General features: G+C 41.8%; 1 protein-coding gene and 1 pseudogene across 1 annotated transcript in view; one reads left to right on the top strand and one right to left on the bottom strand.

Moving 5' to 3' along the window:
* Positions 1–16,627, top strand: part of CDC123 (cell division cycle 123) — a 35,424-nt gene extending 18,797 nt beyond the window's left edge. The window contains exons 5-7 of the mRNA XM_026454824.2: positions 3,535–3,630; positions 4,508–4,614; positions 16,513–16,627. Of these exons, the coding sequence (XP_026310609.1) occupies positions 3,535–3,630; positions 4,508–4,614; positions 16,513–16,627 (318 nt within the window). The remainder of the gene's footprint in view (positions 1–3,534; positions 3,631–4,507; positions 4,615–16,512) is intronic.
* On the bottom strand, positions 16,202–16,289 carry LOC111550063 (annotated as a pseudogene).
* Positions 16,628–17,526: the final 899 nt, after the last annotated feature.

The raw sequence follows: 17,526 nt of genomic DNA, 5'->3' as shown, positions 1-17,526 counted from the left end.
AACATCCTGGTAGCAGTGAGCACACCTGATGCCTTGATCTTGGTTTCTAAATACCAATGTCCGCTAAACAAAATTGAAGCTTCTTGGAGATATTCCGGACTTGGGTTGGGAAAGTAAAAATGAGCCTGCACCAGCCTGTGCCAGGAACTATGGAAGGGCTGAAACAATGATGGGACATGACAAAAAGATGCCAGAAGCCAGCTTTGGGCTCTCATGTTTAAAAATATGAGCATCATAACAAATACAGTTTGAGCATTCCTAATCCCCAAATTCAAAATCAAAAATGCTCCAAAATCCAAAACTTTTTAAAAAGACTGTGTAGTCTCACTGTGTTGCCCAGACTGCACTCAAACTTCTGGGCTCATGTGATCCTTCTGCTTCGGCTTCCTGAGTAGCAGGTACTGCAGGTATGTGCCACCACGCCTAGCTCCCAAAACTTTGCGAGCACTGACATGACACCACAAGGGAAAGTTCCACACCTGACCTCATGTGACAGGGACAGCCACAATGTATGTGCATAACCCAGCTCATTCAGCCTCCCCAAGGGAAAATGAAATTACCTTCAGGCCATGTACATAAAGTGTATATGAAACGTAATGACTTTTGTGTTTAGATTTGGGTCCCATCCCCATTATGTATATGCAAATATTCTGAAATCCAAAACACTTCTGGTCTTACCCATTTTGGATAAGGGATACTCCATGTGTAGTAATAGGAATAGATTATGTCCTGTTGACTAAAAGAAGAATTGCTGATCCCATAGTGACATACGTAAGTGATTCAATAAGTGGGGAAAAAAGGAAGCTTGTTTTTATAGTAGTAAAGGCACTAATACATGTAGAAGGAATGATGGAATTAGGAATTACTATTTGGCAACCATGGTAATAATATTTGATTGAATAGATGCTAAAACTAGTGGGTGAATATACAGTGAGAAAGAGGATATTTCCATCTTCTCAAAAGTATCTTCACCCAAATTACTTACTATTTGCGCAAAGGAAAAATAGTAATGTTACCATGGAAAGACCTGGCAGCCAAGTGATCAGTATTAACCTCGTCAGTGACGGGACAGACCTGTCACGCGTGCCTCCCGATACGATGCATGGGAAGGACACCGCCTGTCACAGCTGCACAGCCTGAGTCTACTCGGGAGGAGACGTCCAACAGACTCAACTTTTAGAAATTGTATAGAGTAGTTGCCCTGAACTTTTCAAAAATGTCAAGGTCATTAATGGTAAGAACAACAGAGAGAGGGACTGCCACAGATTGAAGAAGATTATAGAGACCTGACAACTAGATTAGTCCATGGTTCTAGCTAGACTGGATGCCTGGACCAGAAAAAAAGTTTCACTTTTTTTTTTTTCTGTAAAAGACGTTATTTGAACACTTGGCAAATTTTGAATAAGATTTCTATTGTGTCAGTGTTAGTTCCCTGATTTTGATAGATAATTGATAGAAAATGGTAAAAATCATGACTCATATAAAACTCTTTAATGCATGTTGAAGACGTTATTTAACGCATGAGGGAACCAGACGTTAGAACTGGTTCAAAAGAGAATCCAGAGAAAAGTTATATTTGTAGATCAGGAATATTGGAATGGGTATGTAAATGAGGTAAAACTAGTTTTGCCTCCCTGCGGTATGGGAGAAAAGACAATTGGACCTCTTCCAGGTGAGATAGAAATTACATGTCCATAAGAATTAGTTCATGTCACTATCACTTACCTAGAATTTGCCAGGTTGTAAAGTAGCTCACAGACCTGGCTAAAAACAGATAACCTAGAAGATTGTACTGTATATAAACAGTACATAGGCTTCCACTTCAGACTGTGCATAAACTTTCTATAATTTAAATTTGCTTTAGGATTCTTATGGCAGGTTATCCTAAAGTTGAGTACGCTTGAGGATTTGAGGGAACTGATCACATCTTTTAAAAGGCATATGCATAAAGTAATCCTTAGATGTCAAGTTCTGTGGGATAGGAAAATGAAGTTGCTTTGTCTTTGAAGGTTGAATCCTTTCGTGTTGTAAAGTTTGTGCAGCAATGCCATTCGTAGGAAATACTGCCAGTGCCCATCTCACAGGAGTGGGGTTTACGGCTAGATCGGTAGGGGAGCCAAGTCAGCCGCTTCAGGCAATTATAAGGAAATGGCCTCCCATAAATCATAATTGCTTTGGGTGGGGAGAGATGAATGGAAAATCAAGGACTCAGTGCTGCTGTTCATTCTGAAAGCCTCTAAATTACTCTAGTCTCATTTCATGTGTCTAAGCTGAAGTCGTCTCGTGGAAGATAGATAGAGGGGCAGCCCATCAAGTAATTAAAAGATACTGTTATTAACCAGTCTAGAGGTCAGATTTATCTGTAACAGAAAGAAAGGCAGCCTAATTGGGCCTTAAGCTCTCATTTTTCTTCCCTAGCCTTTTGCTCAAAGCTGTTTCTTGTTTTGGGGGATATATGACCATGTTTTAAAACTCATTTCTTCAGTCGTTTCTCAGACTCTTGTCACAGTTTTTTCTCTCACATAGCTGGGTTAGATCTTGGGGATCCACATAACTATTTGATGTAATCTTGAATGTGTAGTTTAGTTAAGTCAAGGTGTAGTCTTGTCTTTTTTTTTTCCTATGGAAGAAGTTGGTTACTGGATTTTTTTTAGAACTTACAATTGCCCGATAGGGGGCAGCAATCCTCTTTACAGGATATGATGAAATTAATGACTGTGTGGAGAATCTGTTAATGTTTTTGTTTTCTTATGTCTCTTGAGGGCCCCACTTCCCCCTCTCTTACTTACCTTTTTTCTTGCTTATGTCCATAAGCTCCTGTGATAGTGACAGGACATAATGACATCAGGCTTAAGTTCCTGTTTAGCAGCAGTATTTCTGTTCACTTCCAGGTTGAAACAAACATATAGAATGTTTTGGTCACTTGCTTATATAAAATATACATTTTTAAAATCATCCAAAAAGGAAAGAACGTTTTAACTTGACCGAGGTTCACATTTTGAGTTTTGCTTGTTTTAAAACGTGTCTGGAAATAGCAGTGTTTAAATACAGTTTGCCGCTTCATTTATTTTTCGTTGTCTCTGTGGCTTTGGGGGATGCTGTATGTCTAGGACTCTCCCTACAAGTGGAAGGGCTTCGAGCTCTTCAAGCAGGGATGTTATTTCTGACAGTGGAGTATTGCTACAGGTGATACTCCACCTGTCTCTTTTCTCTCGATGAATACTCGTTTTACGTCGGTGTACAGAGAACCATTCATTCCTTCCTCACATCCTCAGAAGCCTAGTGATTGTCATTTCAGTTTTGCAGGCTTTGATTGTCTGGAAAATGCAATTTAAGCGGCTGATTATTTTAATTCTGTTTTGGTAAATGTACTTGATCACTGATTTTATTTAGCGGAGTTCAGAAATGCTGATAGTAATTTGTATTCTAAATTCTGTTTAAACACCCTCAGCTATAACCTTGAGATTTTGATCCTGTCTTCCATAGATACTGTGATGATATTGACGTACCCAATGATTTCTTCTCTCTCTGTAGGCACCAGAATTTCCTGAGTTTGCCACTCAAGTCCAGGAAGCTATCAATTCCCTCGGGGGCAGTGTCTTTCCTAAGCTTAACTGGAGTGCCCCAAGGGTAGGAGCACATAAGTAATTCTCTTACTGTTTGAATGTTCTTTGTTTCGCTGTTTATTTCATTTCATATCCCTACAGAGGGTCTGATTGTATTCCTAATTCTAGGAAAAATACCGTGGAATTTATTATTAATTTCCCTCTACTATTTTACCTTCCGGATTTTGCTATACACTTTCCTGGGTCTGTGAAATACCATATATTCGGCCAAAAGGTAGTTTCCACCTCCTGTGTTGCTGATTGTTTTAGAATTCTGAGGAAATTCATACTCTGCCCTTTTCAGAAACATGCCAAAACATTTTTAGTCATGTTCCACTGAGCTTTGTGTCTACTTTGCATTTGCCTTTTGTTCTTATGTATGAGACATTTACCGTTTAAAGTTATTGTGGTTCAGAATAGCTCACCTCCTTCTCTTTCAGATTTGATAGATGTTGGTGTAACAGCTCCAGCCGCCAAAGTTCAGGTGTTTGGCTGCCACTCCCCAGAAATGGGAAGGGTGGAAATTAATCTCTCTTTTCTTGGAGAATAGCTGGTCAGACTATTTCTCTACCACCTTAATCTTGTAGCCAAAATGTCAATGTTTCTGACACTTCATTTTCCTCTGTTCTGTTATCAGTAGGAAAAACATGGGGAAGTACTTAGGCCTGGGCTGAAATGTGAGGACCCTGGCATCTCAGTGTTTGTAACCGAGTGTCTGAAATGCACTAGTGGTGGTCATTGCTGTTAAGCATAATTTAACATTTGACAGTGCTGCTAACATTTACTTGACTTTCTTCTTTAAACCCTTGAGGTGATATGCATTATTGATTTTGTTATAGGCCTGAGCATTTGTAGCAGCCAACATGGAATATGGACTAAATAGCATGTGCTTCATTCTTTAGGATGCGTATTGGATAGCAATGAATAGTTCTCTGAAATGTAAAACCCTCAGCGACATCTTTCTACTTTTCAAGAGTTCTGATTTCATCACTCGTGACTTCACTCAGCCGTAAGTATCTCTTCTTCTCTCATGTCAACAGTTTCAGTATTTGTGCAAATTTCTCTATAGATGAAATTCCATTACTTGTAGTACTATTATAAATCCCAGCTCCATATAACAGAGCTATTTCATATTGCCAAAATGACCTGTTAAAGCAAATCTTTCTTTTCCCTTTATAGAAAATAGTATATAATGAATATCTGAAAATGTTAAGGACTTTTTGTATCTCTGCCCATTAATCATTTCAGTAATTTTTTTCCTGTTATAAAACTGATAAATGTTATTCATAGAAAAGCAAAATTAGAGATTACAGCTAAATAAAAACGGGAAATATAAAAGCACTTATGACCAGGAGTGGTGGCTCACACCTGTAATTCCAGCACTTTGGGAAGGAAAGACAGATGGATCACCTGAGGTCAAGAGTTCAAGACCAGCCTGGCCAACATAGTGAATCCCCGTCTCTACTAAAAATACAAAAAAGTAGCTGGGTGTGGTGGTGTGCGCTTGTAGTCCCACCTACTCGGGAGGCCAAGGCAGGAGAATTGCTTGAACCTGGGAGGCGGAGGTTGCAGTGAGCCGAGATCGCATGCCGCTGCACTGTAGCCTGGGCAACAGAGCGAGACTCCATCTCAAAACAAACAAAAACAAAAAAGCACTCATGATCTTGCCACAATTGGTTCTTACACTTCTAGAATTCTATCTATAAATAAATATAAATATATCTATCTCTACCTATATACAGAGTTTTTAATGAGATCCTACAGTTTGTACTTCTTTTTTTTTTTTTTTTTTTTTTGAGACGGGGTCTCACTCTTATCACCCAGGCTGGAGCTCGCTGCAACCTCTGCCTCCTGGGTTCAAGTGATTCTCCTGTCTCAGCCTCCCGAATAGCTGGGACTACAGGCATGCACCACCACACCTGGCTAATTTGTTATATTTTTAGTAGAGACAGGGTTTCACTGTATTGGCCAGGCTGGTCTTGAACTCCTGACCTCGTGCCACCTCGGCCTCCCAACGTGTTAGGATTACAGGTGTGAGCCACCATGCCCAGCCTATAGTTTATATTTCTTAGTAGGCTGCTTTTGCACTTGCCAGTGTGACATCATTGCATGTCTAAATTCATCATTATTTTCCATTCCCTTAATGCTGCGCCTCTGGAGAGCTGTAGCATAACATATTTGACCCACCCGCTGTTCTTCCAGAGCTGCAGTGAATATCCTTGAGCTAACTCTTGGTGCAGTCTCCTAAGTTTTTCCTTAGGATAAGTTTCTAGAAGTGGAATTGCTTTGTTTCTTTCCTTTGCCAGTCACTCTATAGCTAAAGAATTTGACAGTGCAGTCAGTGTTGTAGGCGGACGGAATGCCTGCCCTGCTGAGCCGCAGGTGCTCTCTTTATGCTTCTTCTGTTGTCTTCAAATAGCAGCTGTTTTTCTAGGTTTCTCTTCCTGTCACATCTTAAACACACCAGCTATCTCAGTTAAACTCATCTTTAAACTAACCTTTAAAGCATATCACAGAACGTAGAAGCAGGAGCACGAGGGTGAAAATCTTGTATAAGCATGCCACTTCCGCCCTGTCCAGCTGAGTTTGTCCTGCCAGTTCCTTCCATTTCAGACTTGAATCCTTTTTTTGAAGTAGATCCTGGCGTGATCACTACATAACGGTCATGCATCGACTCTGGCGTCTGAGCTGTGCAGCTTGGACATATGGCTTTAGTATTATTATATTGATTAAAGAAAAGGAAGTTAAGTAACCGTCAATGAGTGTGGTTGTATTACATTGTGTTACATGTTTACTGTATAAGGATTTTACCTGTATTGGTAGTTCTAGTTTTATAGGAAAAAAGTGTGTGTGTGTGCGCGTCTGTGTCTGTGTGTGTGTGTTTAATAGAGATGGGGTCTCACTATGTTGCCCAAGCTGTGCCTCAAACTCCTGGGTTCAAGTGATCCTTCTGTGCCTGACCAAGTGTTGGAGTGTTGGTTTGACATTCAATTGTCAACCCTCTGGTTGTGTTGGCACAGGTGTTGGTAGTCTATTTTAGTAACCAGTAGTATTTTCATTCTAGTAGCTACCCTCTGAAAAGTAGAACAAAGTTGTGCCTCTTTTTTCCGTTGGAAAGCTTTTTGACATCTAATGCTTTAAGACGTCTTAAAATATGTTACACTGAAAATACCGTCTACTTGATAATTCAACTGATAAGAGTTTTTATTTTGAGACGGAATCTCACTCTGTCACCCAGGCTGGAGTGCAGTGGTGCGATCTTGGCTCACTGCAACCTCTGCCTCCAGGGTTCAAGCAATTCTCCTGCCTCGGCCTCCCGTGTAGCTGGGATTACAGGGGCATGGCTACCATGCCCGGCTAATTTTTTTGTATTTTAATAGAGACGGGGTTTCACCGCATTAGCCAGGATGGTCTCATCTCCTCACCTCATGATCTGCCCGCCTAGGCCTCCCAAAGTTCTGGAGTTACAGGCGTGAGCCACCGCGCCCGGCCATGCCCCGCTAATTTTTGTGTTTTTAGTAGAGAAGGGATTGCACCATGTTGGTCAGGCTGGTCTTGAACTCCTGGTCTTGTGATGCCGCCCACCTTGGCCTCCTAAAGTGCTGGGATTACAGGCGTGAGCCACTGCGCCTGGCCCTGATAAGGATTTTTATATGCCTTTAGTGTCAGTTGCAGTGAGAGTGGGAAGACACCTTTGCCTTTCCAGAACTAACTATAAACTGCTTTTAATTCTGAGGCTGATGTTTTTTTAAATCAGCTTTGTGATTTAATGATCAACTGCCTCCTCTTAAGCTACGTCTTGCTTTTTATCTTCTTTTAACTGATGTTCCAGTGGATGGTATGAATAATAGTCTGTTGTTTTGCGTTTTGTACTTTTTGACTTTTGCATGGCAAGGAAGTTAAATCAGCAAGTGAGTTTGAGGCCTTGGATTTAGAGTGTTTACCCACAGAATGCCATCCTTCTGCTATTATAAATAATTGGGAGTTGGCAGGAGCAAATACCAAGCACTGGGCTTTCAGCCTTTTAGCTGGGCACCACAAATGTGTCACTTTGTCTAGAAATAACTGTTGGTAGTTGCTTAGCAATTAATAAATCAGTTGCATAACAGGAAGTGTTGCCATCACATAAAAATTCCTTGTTGATAGAACTCATTAAAGATGAATGTTTGTCACAAAGGCCTTGAAGAGCTCTTGAAAGATTAAATTAGGAGTATAGTTCCTTAGATTGGACAGGATCATATCAGTGATCTAACCCTTTCCTTCTGTAGATTAGAAAATTGAGGCCTAAATCTGTTCAGTAATTTGTTCAAGATCCCACAGCTAGTTAATAAAAGCTAAAACCAGAATATAATTTTAATAACAAGATTCTAAAAGTTCTTTGTACTTTCACTTAATAAAGTTATAGATTCATTCTTTCCAAAATACTTCCCATTAAAATATTAGATAATAGAAGAGAACATTTAATTTACAATACATAGATATATATAATATGTATAAAGTTATATAACATAAAAATGAGATTATGTTGTTTACACTATTTTGAGGCTTGACTTGACAAGAAAACAAATATGTTACAGTCAGAATTGCGAGTTAACAGAAGCCGAAAATAGCTTACACTCGGGATTTAAAAAAATACATTATTTAAAGAGGAGTCTGGAGATTGGGTATTTTTAGGAATACTCAGTAGCTCACCAAGGTCGCCAGGAACCCATGCTCTTTCAGGCCCTTTCCTTCCGCAATCCTTGACTTAGTGGCCTGGTCTTTGGGTTTCTCACCTAACGGTTAAAAGATTGCTGCTACAGTTCCAAGTATCTGTCATACGAAGACGTGACCGTATCTCAACCAAAAACGGGAGGGGTAGGTGTGTTTCCTCTCATTCTTTTCTGTATGCGAACGAGTAAAGCATTCCTGGAGGCCTCCTGGGAGACTTCCTCTCAGCCCTCATTGGTCACAGTTACCCAGCCTAATCCAGTAGTTGGCAAAGGGAGCAGAATTGCTGTGATTCGTTTAGATCAAGCTTGTCCAAGCTGCAGCAGCCTGGGATGGCTTTAAATGTGCCACAACCCAAATTCAGAAACTTTCAAACATCGTGAGATTTTTTTTTGAGATTTTTATTTTTTTAATTTTTATTTATTTTTTAGCTCATCAGCTATCGTTAGTGTATTTTATATGAGGCCCAAGACAATTTTTCCTCTAATGTGGCCCAGGGAAGCTAAAACTTTCGACACCCCTAGTTAGACCAAGGTTCTCGACATGAGATGAATCAGGGTTATCCAGAGAGTTAGATGAAACACAGGTTCCTGGGCCCTAGGGTTTCTGGTCCAGCAGGCCTGGAGGGGGCCTAAGCTGATCATTTCTAACCTGTTTCCAGGCAATGTGGATGCCGCTGGTCCAGGCCCATGCCTTGGCTGCTTAGATTAGTCCGCACATGCATCCCAGGGATTAGAGAGGGAACCAGGAAGCACAAATGCTCCCAGCATCTGAACAATCCAGGTTCCATTGGACAGGCTGAAGATGGGAACCCTGGAGGGTAGACAGCCAGTACTGTCTCCCTGCCTATAATGTACTCTAGAATATTAATTACTGCTTTTTTCTTTCCTATTCTTCAAATGGTTACTGTAGACAAAAAGCTTTAAAAAGTGGAGGTTGACATGACATGTGGCTGGGCGCGGTGGCTCACATCTATAATCCCAGCATTTTGGGAGGCCGAGGTGGGTGGATCACAAGGTCAGGAGTTCGAGACCAGCCTGGCCAACATGGTGAAACCCCCAACTCTACTAAAAATGTCAAAACAAAGAAAAAAAAAAAAAAGGGCCGAGCGCGGTGGCTCAAGCCTGTAATCCCAGCACTTTGGGAGGCCAAGGTGGGCGGATCACAAGGTCAGGAGATCGAGACCATCCTGGCTAACACGGTGAAACCCCATCTCTACTAAAAAATACAAAAAACTAGCCGGGCGACGTGGCGGGCGCCTGTAGTCCCAGCTACTCGGGAGGCTGAGGCAGGAGAATGGCGTAAACCCGGGAGGCGGAGCTTGCAGTGAGCTGAGATCTGGCCACTGCACTCCAGCCTGGGCGGCAGAGCGAGGAAAAAAAAAAAAAAAAAAAAAAAGAGAAATATGACATGTATAAATGTGTTGACTGTATTATTTGCCAAGATATAAACATTCTATGTGATTAAACTTGCTGAGTCACAGGCTGCTTTCATTATTTTGTTGTGACTTCAGTGGGCTAAGTAGACAAGAAAAAATTCTGATACTCAATTGGCATTTAGAAAAAGCGGCTGAGTGAGTGAAAAAATAAATTTGTTAATTGTTTATCTGAGGGGCTCATGATGAAGGAGAAATATATTTGACTGGAGGTCAGGGAATTTGATTTGTCTTTTTTTAATTTTTTTGAGATGGAGTCTCCCTGTGTCACGTAGGCTGGATACAATGATGCAATCTTGGCTCACTGCACCCTCCGCCTCCCACAGTCCCAGACTGACTCTGACATGCTCATCACTGGATATGCTACATCTGCCGTCTTTTTTTTTTTTTTTTTTTTTTGAGGCAGAGTTTTGCTCTGTTGCCCAGGCTGGAGTGCAGTGGCGTGATCTGGGCTCACTGCAAGTTCCGCCTCCCAGGTTCACGCCATTCTTGCCTCAGCCTCCTGAGTAGCTGGGACTACAGGCGCCCGCCACCGCGCCCGGCTAATTTTTTGTATTTTTGGTAGAGACGGGGTTTCACCGTGTTAGCCGGGATGGTCTCGATCTCCTGACCTCGTGATCTGCCCGTCTCGGCCTCCCAAAGTGCTGGGATTACAGGCGTGAGCCACCACGCCCGGCCCATTTGTCCTCTTTCAGTGTGCAAAATATTTCGAACAACATGAGAGAAACAGTGTGTTGATTATAATTATTTATTTATTTACTTATTTTATTTTATTTTTATTTTTTTCTTGAGAGGAAGTCTCCCTCTGTGGCCCAGGCTGGAGTCCAATGGCACGATCTTGGCTCACTGCAACCGCCGCCTCCCAGTTCAAGCAATTGTCCTGCCTCAGTCTCCTGCGTAGCTGGGACTATAGGCACGTGCCACCACGCCCGGATAAGTTTTATATTTTTAGTAGAGACAGGGTTTCACCATGTTGGCCAGTCTGGTCTTGAACTCCTGACATCAAGTGATCCACCTGCCTCGGCCTCCCAAAGTGCTGGGATTACAGGCGTGAGCCACTGCGCCCAGCCTAATTATAATTATGAATTCCACAAAAAATAGCATGTCAGTCTGAAGGCATGTTCAGGGCATAATAAATATTCCTATTTATAGTTAGGCCATTTGACTGGCAGAAAACTAAGGCTTGTTTAAGCTGAGGATGATTTGGGTAGTAATAAAAGAAAAAAAATGGCACTCTTTTTATTTTATTTTATTTTTTGGTAAAATTATTTCAGTGTTTATTTTGCTTCTGAGTAAAGACAAGAGATGTGTAATTATCTGTCATTAACGTACACTGTGTATTTCCCCCTGTATTTTTTTTTTTCCAGTGGCTTTGTGGGAACAGGTAGTGTTTGGTTACATGGATATGTTCTTTAGTGGTGATTTCTGAGCTTTTGGTGCATCCATCACCCAAGCAATGTACACGGTACCCAGTATGTAGTCTTTTATCCCTCGCCAACCCTCACCCTTTCCCGAGTCCCAAAAGTCCAATGTATCATTCTTATGCCTTTGCGTCTTCATAACTTAACTCCCACTTACAAGTGAGAGCATACGATGTTTGGTTTTCTGTTCCTGAGTTACTTCACTTAGAATAATAGTCTCCAGTTCCATCCAGGTTGTTGCGAATGCCATTATTTTGTTCCTTAAAAAAGAAAAAAAAACAACACTCTGATTAGTCATCATTACTACTTAAGCATATTTCTTTAGTTTGGGGATAGAATATTTTTTCTTTTCCTTTTTTTTCCTTTCCTTTTTAAAAATTTGTGTCTGTGACATTGCTTTCCAAAATTCCTGTTAACTGGCTAATTTTAAAGTGTAGTAAAAATATGCTAGCATAATTTCATAGTAGCTTTCATCACAGTAGGGCTTTGGGATTTTGCTTTTTTTCCTTCAGAATAAAATCTTTGCTATTATTATACCTGAGAATTCTTTTAATTTGCCACTTACATTGTAAATAATGTAACATTACTTAATCACATTTGTGTTTATTTTAGAATTTTCATAGCTAGCTGGAGTAACTATAATTATTCTGCCAAGAATTTGAACTTCGAATTCAACCTAAGAGCCTCCTTTTGGCTTAGACTGCAAATTAGTGACTTTAGTTTAATACCACATTCTGTTGGTACTTTGTTGAAATTTTCAGTTAAAGAAATCTTCCAAATTAATGTTAAATACTAACCCAGGAAAAAAGTTTTAGGAATTTTTCTTATTGGTGGTGGTGGTGGTTTTTTGGTTTTTGTTTTTCTTGAGATGGAGCCTTTTTGTCATGGGAGACGTGCTGAGTCCTCCAGTGACCTTGGTGGGGTTCAGGGTAGCCACACTGAGTTTTCCAGCTGAAGCCACGGCCCTGAAGGCCATGCTTGGGGTCCAAGCTGCTCCAGTTTGATGCTTCCTTCCTTTCCCTATTTCTTCCTTTCCCCAAGAATGGTGCAGACTTCCTGCTGAGGCCTGTAGTTGGTGAACAGGCATCTCCTGGCCCTTTTCCCAAGAACCTCTTACAGAGCTTGAACTGCAGCTACTCCTCAGAATAACCATTTCTAAAATATGGGCTGGGCACGGTGGCTCATGCCTGTAATCCCAGCACTTTGGGAGGCTGAGGTGGGCAGATTACCTAAGGTCGGGAGTTTGAGACCAGCCTGACTAACATGATGAAACCCCTTCTCTACTAAAAATACAAAAATTAGCTGGGCATGGTGGCGGACGCCTGTAATCCCTGCTACTCGGGAGGCTGAGGCAGGAGAATTGCTTGAGCCCGGGAGACAGAGGTTGCAGTGAGCCGAGATCGTGCCACTGCACTCCAGCCTGGCCAACAGAGTGAGAGTGTGTCTCAAAAAAAATAAAATAAAATATGTGTCTAGTCCCTATCTTGGACACTTCGGATTGGAATCTCTGGGGAGTGTTTTGAAAAATCATCTCATTCCACTCTCTCATTTTTAAACCTGTGTTCTAGAAGCTCTGACACACCCTGAGGTTCAGTGTGTACTAAGTAGTTAACTGAATATAAAGACAGGGAAGAAAAAGGGGTCTGACAAGTTGTTTACAGATTTGATTGAATAAGGAACTTTAGAAATCGCCCAGTACCATCTGCCATTGACTGCGGAGGCAACTGCGAGCCAGTCCCAAAAGGTAATTGACTTTTCTAAGATGAGAAAATACTAGTACAGAGCCCACGGTCCTGATTGTGATTTTTTGACCTCTGGTCTATTGTTTCTTCTGTTTATTGGAATGTTTCCCTTTTCTCCTTATGTAGATTATCTAATTAAAATATTTCACTTGTCTCTATACTGGATATGTATACAAAAATAATTTTCTTTCTTTTTTTGAGACAGAGTCTCACTCTATTTCCCAGGCTGGAGTACAGTGTTGTGATCTCAGATCACTGCAACTTCCAACTCCTGGGCTCAAGGGATTCTCGTGCCTCAGCCTCCCAAGTAGCTGGGCTTACAGGCATGCGCTACAATGCCCAGCTAATTTTTGTATTTTTAGTAGAGATGGAGTTTCACCATGTTGGTCAGTCTGGTCTCAAACTCCTGACCTCGTGATCCGCCCACCTCGGCCTCCCAAAGTGCTGGGATTACAGGCATGAGCCACCGCACCCGGCCCAAAAATAATTTTCTTAAATAATAGAAAACGTGTAGTGGAAAGCTCTAGATACGTGTAGTACTTATCAATATGCTGATCCTTAGGGGCAAAAGGGCAGTTTTTTAAAGGATAAAAATAATTAGTTAATTTTTATTAACTTGTGACAGTTCATGACCTTAATTTTTGAGCAGAGTCTCACTCTGGGCTAGAGTGCAAAGGTGTGATCACAGCTTATTGCAATCTCAAACTCCTGAGCTTAAGTGATCTTCCCGCCTCGGCCTCCTGAGTAGCTGGGATTATAGGCGTGAGCTTCCATGCTTGCTAATTTTTATATTTTTTGTAAAAGCAGGACCTAGCTTTGTTGCCCGGCTGGTCTCAAACTCCTGACTTTAGGCAGTCTTCCCACCTCAGCCTTCCAAAGTGTTGGGATTACAGGTGTGAGCCCTGTGCCCCGTCCTTAATTTTTATTAACAAAATAACTGATAAGCTTAATTTTTATTGAAATAGTTTTTAATTGAAAGCTAGTTTTCTAGTTTTAGATTATTACTCCTCAAGATAATGTACCGTTAAGTTAGTTTGATTTGAAGTAAGAGATTTTTGCTTTCCAGAGAAAAACTAGGTTGTTTTTAGGGTTTTTTTTGAGACGGAGTCTCACCTGGTCACCCAGGCTGGAGTGCAGTGGCACAATCTCGGCTCACTGCAACCTCCGCCTCCTGGGTTCAAGCAGTTCTCCTGCCTCAGCCTCCTGAGTAGCTGGGACTACAGGTGCCCACCACCAGGCCTAGCAAATTTTTTTTTTTTTTGAGACGGAGTTTCACTCTTGTTGCCCAGGTTGGAGTACAATGGCGTGATCTCGGCTCACCACAACCTCTACCTCCTGGTTCAAGCGATTCTCCTGCCTCAGCCTCCCATGTAGCTGGGATTACAGGCATGCGCCACCACACCCAGCTAATTTTGTATTTTTAGTAGAGATGAGTTTTCTCCATGTTGGTTAGGCTGGTCTCGAATTCCCAACCTCAGGTGATCTGCCCGCCTCGGCCTCCCAAAGTGCTGGGACTACAGGTGTGAGCCACCGCGCCTGGCCACGCCTGGCTAATTTTTGTAGAGGCAGGGTTTTGCCATGTTGCCTAGACTGGTCTCAAACGCCTGAACTCAAGCAATCAGCCCGCCTCAGCCTCCCAGAGTGCTGGGAGTACAGGCGTGAGCCACCGTGCCAGCTCTGCTCCCTCCCTTTCAGTGAGTCACCAAGTGGTCTTGCTCCTGCCTCTACGCTTCTCCTTTCTCTGTCCACTCCCATTCCCATAGTTAGACCCTCATCTCCCCGAGGCTATTGCAGCAAGCCTTCTACCAGGTTTCTCTGCCTCCCACGTTGCCGCCCTTCCCCTAAACTGTGCAACGCCATTATGCCATAGTGATACAGATTTTAAAAATGTTTTTAAACCCCTGGTACCTGTGAACACAGTGATGTTCTTAACGCCTAAATGGAGTGATCTCCCTTGCATACTTGAAGATTTTAGGACTCCCCATTGTCTACATAATGAAGTCCAAGTGCCCTGGGTGGGCACACAAGGCCTCTTGTGACCTGGATGCTTCTCTTTGTCCAGAGTTTCTGTCCAGCTCCATCTGTTGCAGTTCCCCCTCGCGTCCTGCACTCCATCAGAGATGATCTCCTCTAGTTATTTGAATGCTCCGTGAGATCTCTCACTGCCCTTCCTGCCTTAGCACGTTTCTCTGTACTTTAAATGCGGACCCCTTCTTGACTACCGCTCTCCTCCGACACACAGCAGCCAGCCAATCGGTTCTTCCTTGGTGCTGCGGAGTGTTTTTTCTCCAGTGTGTTTAAAATTGTGTGTGCTTTTTAGCTTTCTCCAGCAGACTAACCTCATACAGAACAAAGGAGTCTTCATCATTTTAACATTCCCAATGCCTAGCCCAAGCTTTGGCACAGGTGGGCATTTAATAAGCGATATGAAACGTTGATGAAACTGAGGATTTTTAGAGGAGGAAGCAATATACTTAATGGAGGGCTGAATGGATCTATCCGAGTTTTAAAATGGCACGTGGGAGATGGATTTGATTACCTGTGTGGCTTTCGATGGCCAACGTTACATTGAGGGAGAAGTAGGCTGCTGGCTGCACTGTAAGATGCACACAACAGGAACGTGTACAATGACAGTGCCTTCCTCCCCTTGTTGAGAATCGGGGGTTAGACAGGTTGAGTCTTGGTGTGGCCACTAAATTTGGGCTTTTCTGGGTATTAGTTTCTTTGGCTTTTGACAGAAAAAATGGAGATTATACTATGTCTATAACATTGTTTATTTTAATTTTTGTGGGTACATAGTAAGTGTATATATTTATGCAGTACATGAGATGGGTGTTCTTTGTTTTTTGGGTTTTTTTTTGAGATGGAGTCTCGTTCTGCCACCCAGGCTGGATGGAGTTCAGTGGTGCTATCTTGGCTCACTGCAACCACTGCCTCACAGTTTTAGGGGATTCCCCTGCCTCAGCCTCTCAAGTAGCTGAATTTTCAGGCGTCCACCACCACAGCCGGCTAATTTTTGTATTTTTAGTAGAGGCAGGGTTTCATCATGTTGGCCAGGCTGGAGTCAAACTCCTGACCTCAAGTGATCCGCCTGCCTTGGCCTCCCAAAGTGGTGGGATTACAGGTGTGAGCCACTGCACCCATCCTGAGGTACATTGCATGTTTTGATACAAACAGGCCATGCCTAATTATCACATCATGTAAAATGGGGTATCTGTTCCACTCAAAACATTTATCCATCCTTTGTGTTACAAATGATTCAGTTATACTCTAGTTATTTTAAAAGGTACAATTAAATCGTTGTTGACTATAGTCACCCTATTGTGCTATCAAATACTAGACCAACTATAGAAATGATCCTGGAAAGTACAGTCTTGCTCATAACATTGTTTTGAGGATTAAATGAGTTAATATCTCAGGGTCCCTAGGCTAACGCATAGCATTGAATAAGGCTTAATAAATGTTGATCGAATTTGAGTTAGTCTCCTGTTTCTGGATGCTTTTAGTAAAACGTTACTTTCATGTTAAATATAAGTTACGTGTGTGCATAAACTGACACCAGTAACAAAGAGATTCAGTTGCCTTTTCTTCTTCCAAAGGTTTATTCATTGTACTGATGATTCTCCAGATCCGTGTATAGAATATGAGGTAAGAAGCTTATTTTCCTTGATAATCGTAGATGAAGATGTGTTGAGAATTGCTATTTATTCTTAAGTGAAATGAAACAAATGAAGTTTCTTGGATTAATTTCTTTGGGAACCTAAAGCCACTGAAATTTTAAATTTATGAAATATACACATAAAAGGATATATATTATGTATCGAATATATATACTAATATATGTATGCAGTATACACTTGCTACAGGATATATGCAGACACCTTTAACAAAACAAACACCTTTTTACGCCTCACAGCTGCACCTCATTGTTTCAGCATTTTACCATTTTTTATATTGTTCACTACCTTACAAATAACTTATAAGAATAAGAGGATAGGCCAGGCCCAGTGGCTCATGCCTGTAATCCCAGCACTTTGAGAGGCCAAGGTGGGCGGATCAACTGAGGTCAGGAGTTTGAGACCAGCCTGGCCATCATGGCGAAACCCCACGTCTCTACTAAAAATACCAAAGTTATCTGGGCATGGTAGTGGTCGCCTGTAATCTTAGCTACTCGGGAAATTGAGGCTGAAGAATTGCTTGAACCCAAGAGGTGGAGGTTGCAGTGAGCTAAGATGGTGCCATTGCACTCCAGCCTGGGTGACAAGAGTGAAGCTCTGTCTCAAAAAAAAAGAGGACAGTGAAAAAACAACTTCCTTCGAAATTTTGATGAGTTTAAACGTAGTAAACCTCAATTTTTATTCCAAATTTTCCTAGTTTTGAAACACACACCATACCCTGATCTGCACCAGGTTCTTAGCTACAACTAACTGCTCATCAACTGTCGTGAATGGATACGAAACATAACTTTGTTTTTTTTTTTTTTGAGAAAGTTTTGCTCTGTTGCCCAGGCTGGAGTGCAGTGGCACGATCTCAGCTCACTGAAACCTCCACCTCCTGGACTAAAGCAATTCTCCACCTCAGCCTCCCGAGTAGCTGGGATTACAGGTGTGCAC

Source organism: Piliocolobus tephrosceles, chromosome 9 (genome assembly GCF_002776525.5).
Source record: "Piliocolobus tephrosceles isolate RC106 chromosome 9, ASM277652v3, whole genome shotgun sequence".
Classification (NCBI taxonomy): domain Eukaryota; kingdom Metazoa; phylum Chordata; class Mammalia; order Primates; family Cercopithecidae; genus Piliocolobus; species Piliocolobus tephrosceles.
Note: the sequence above shows the minus strand (reverse complement) of the source record. Positions and strands in the feature narration are given on the sequence as shown.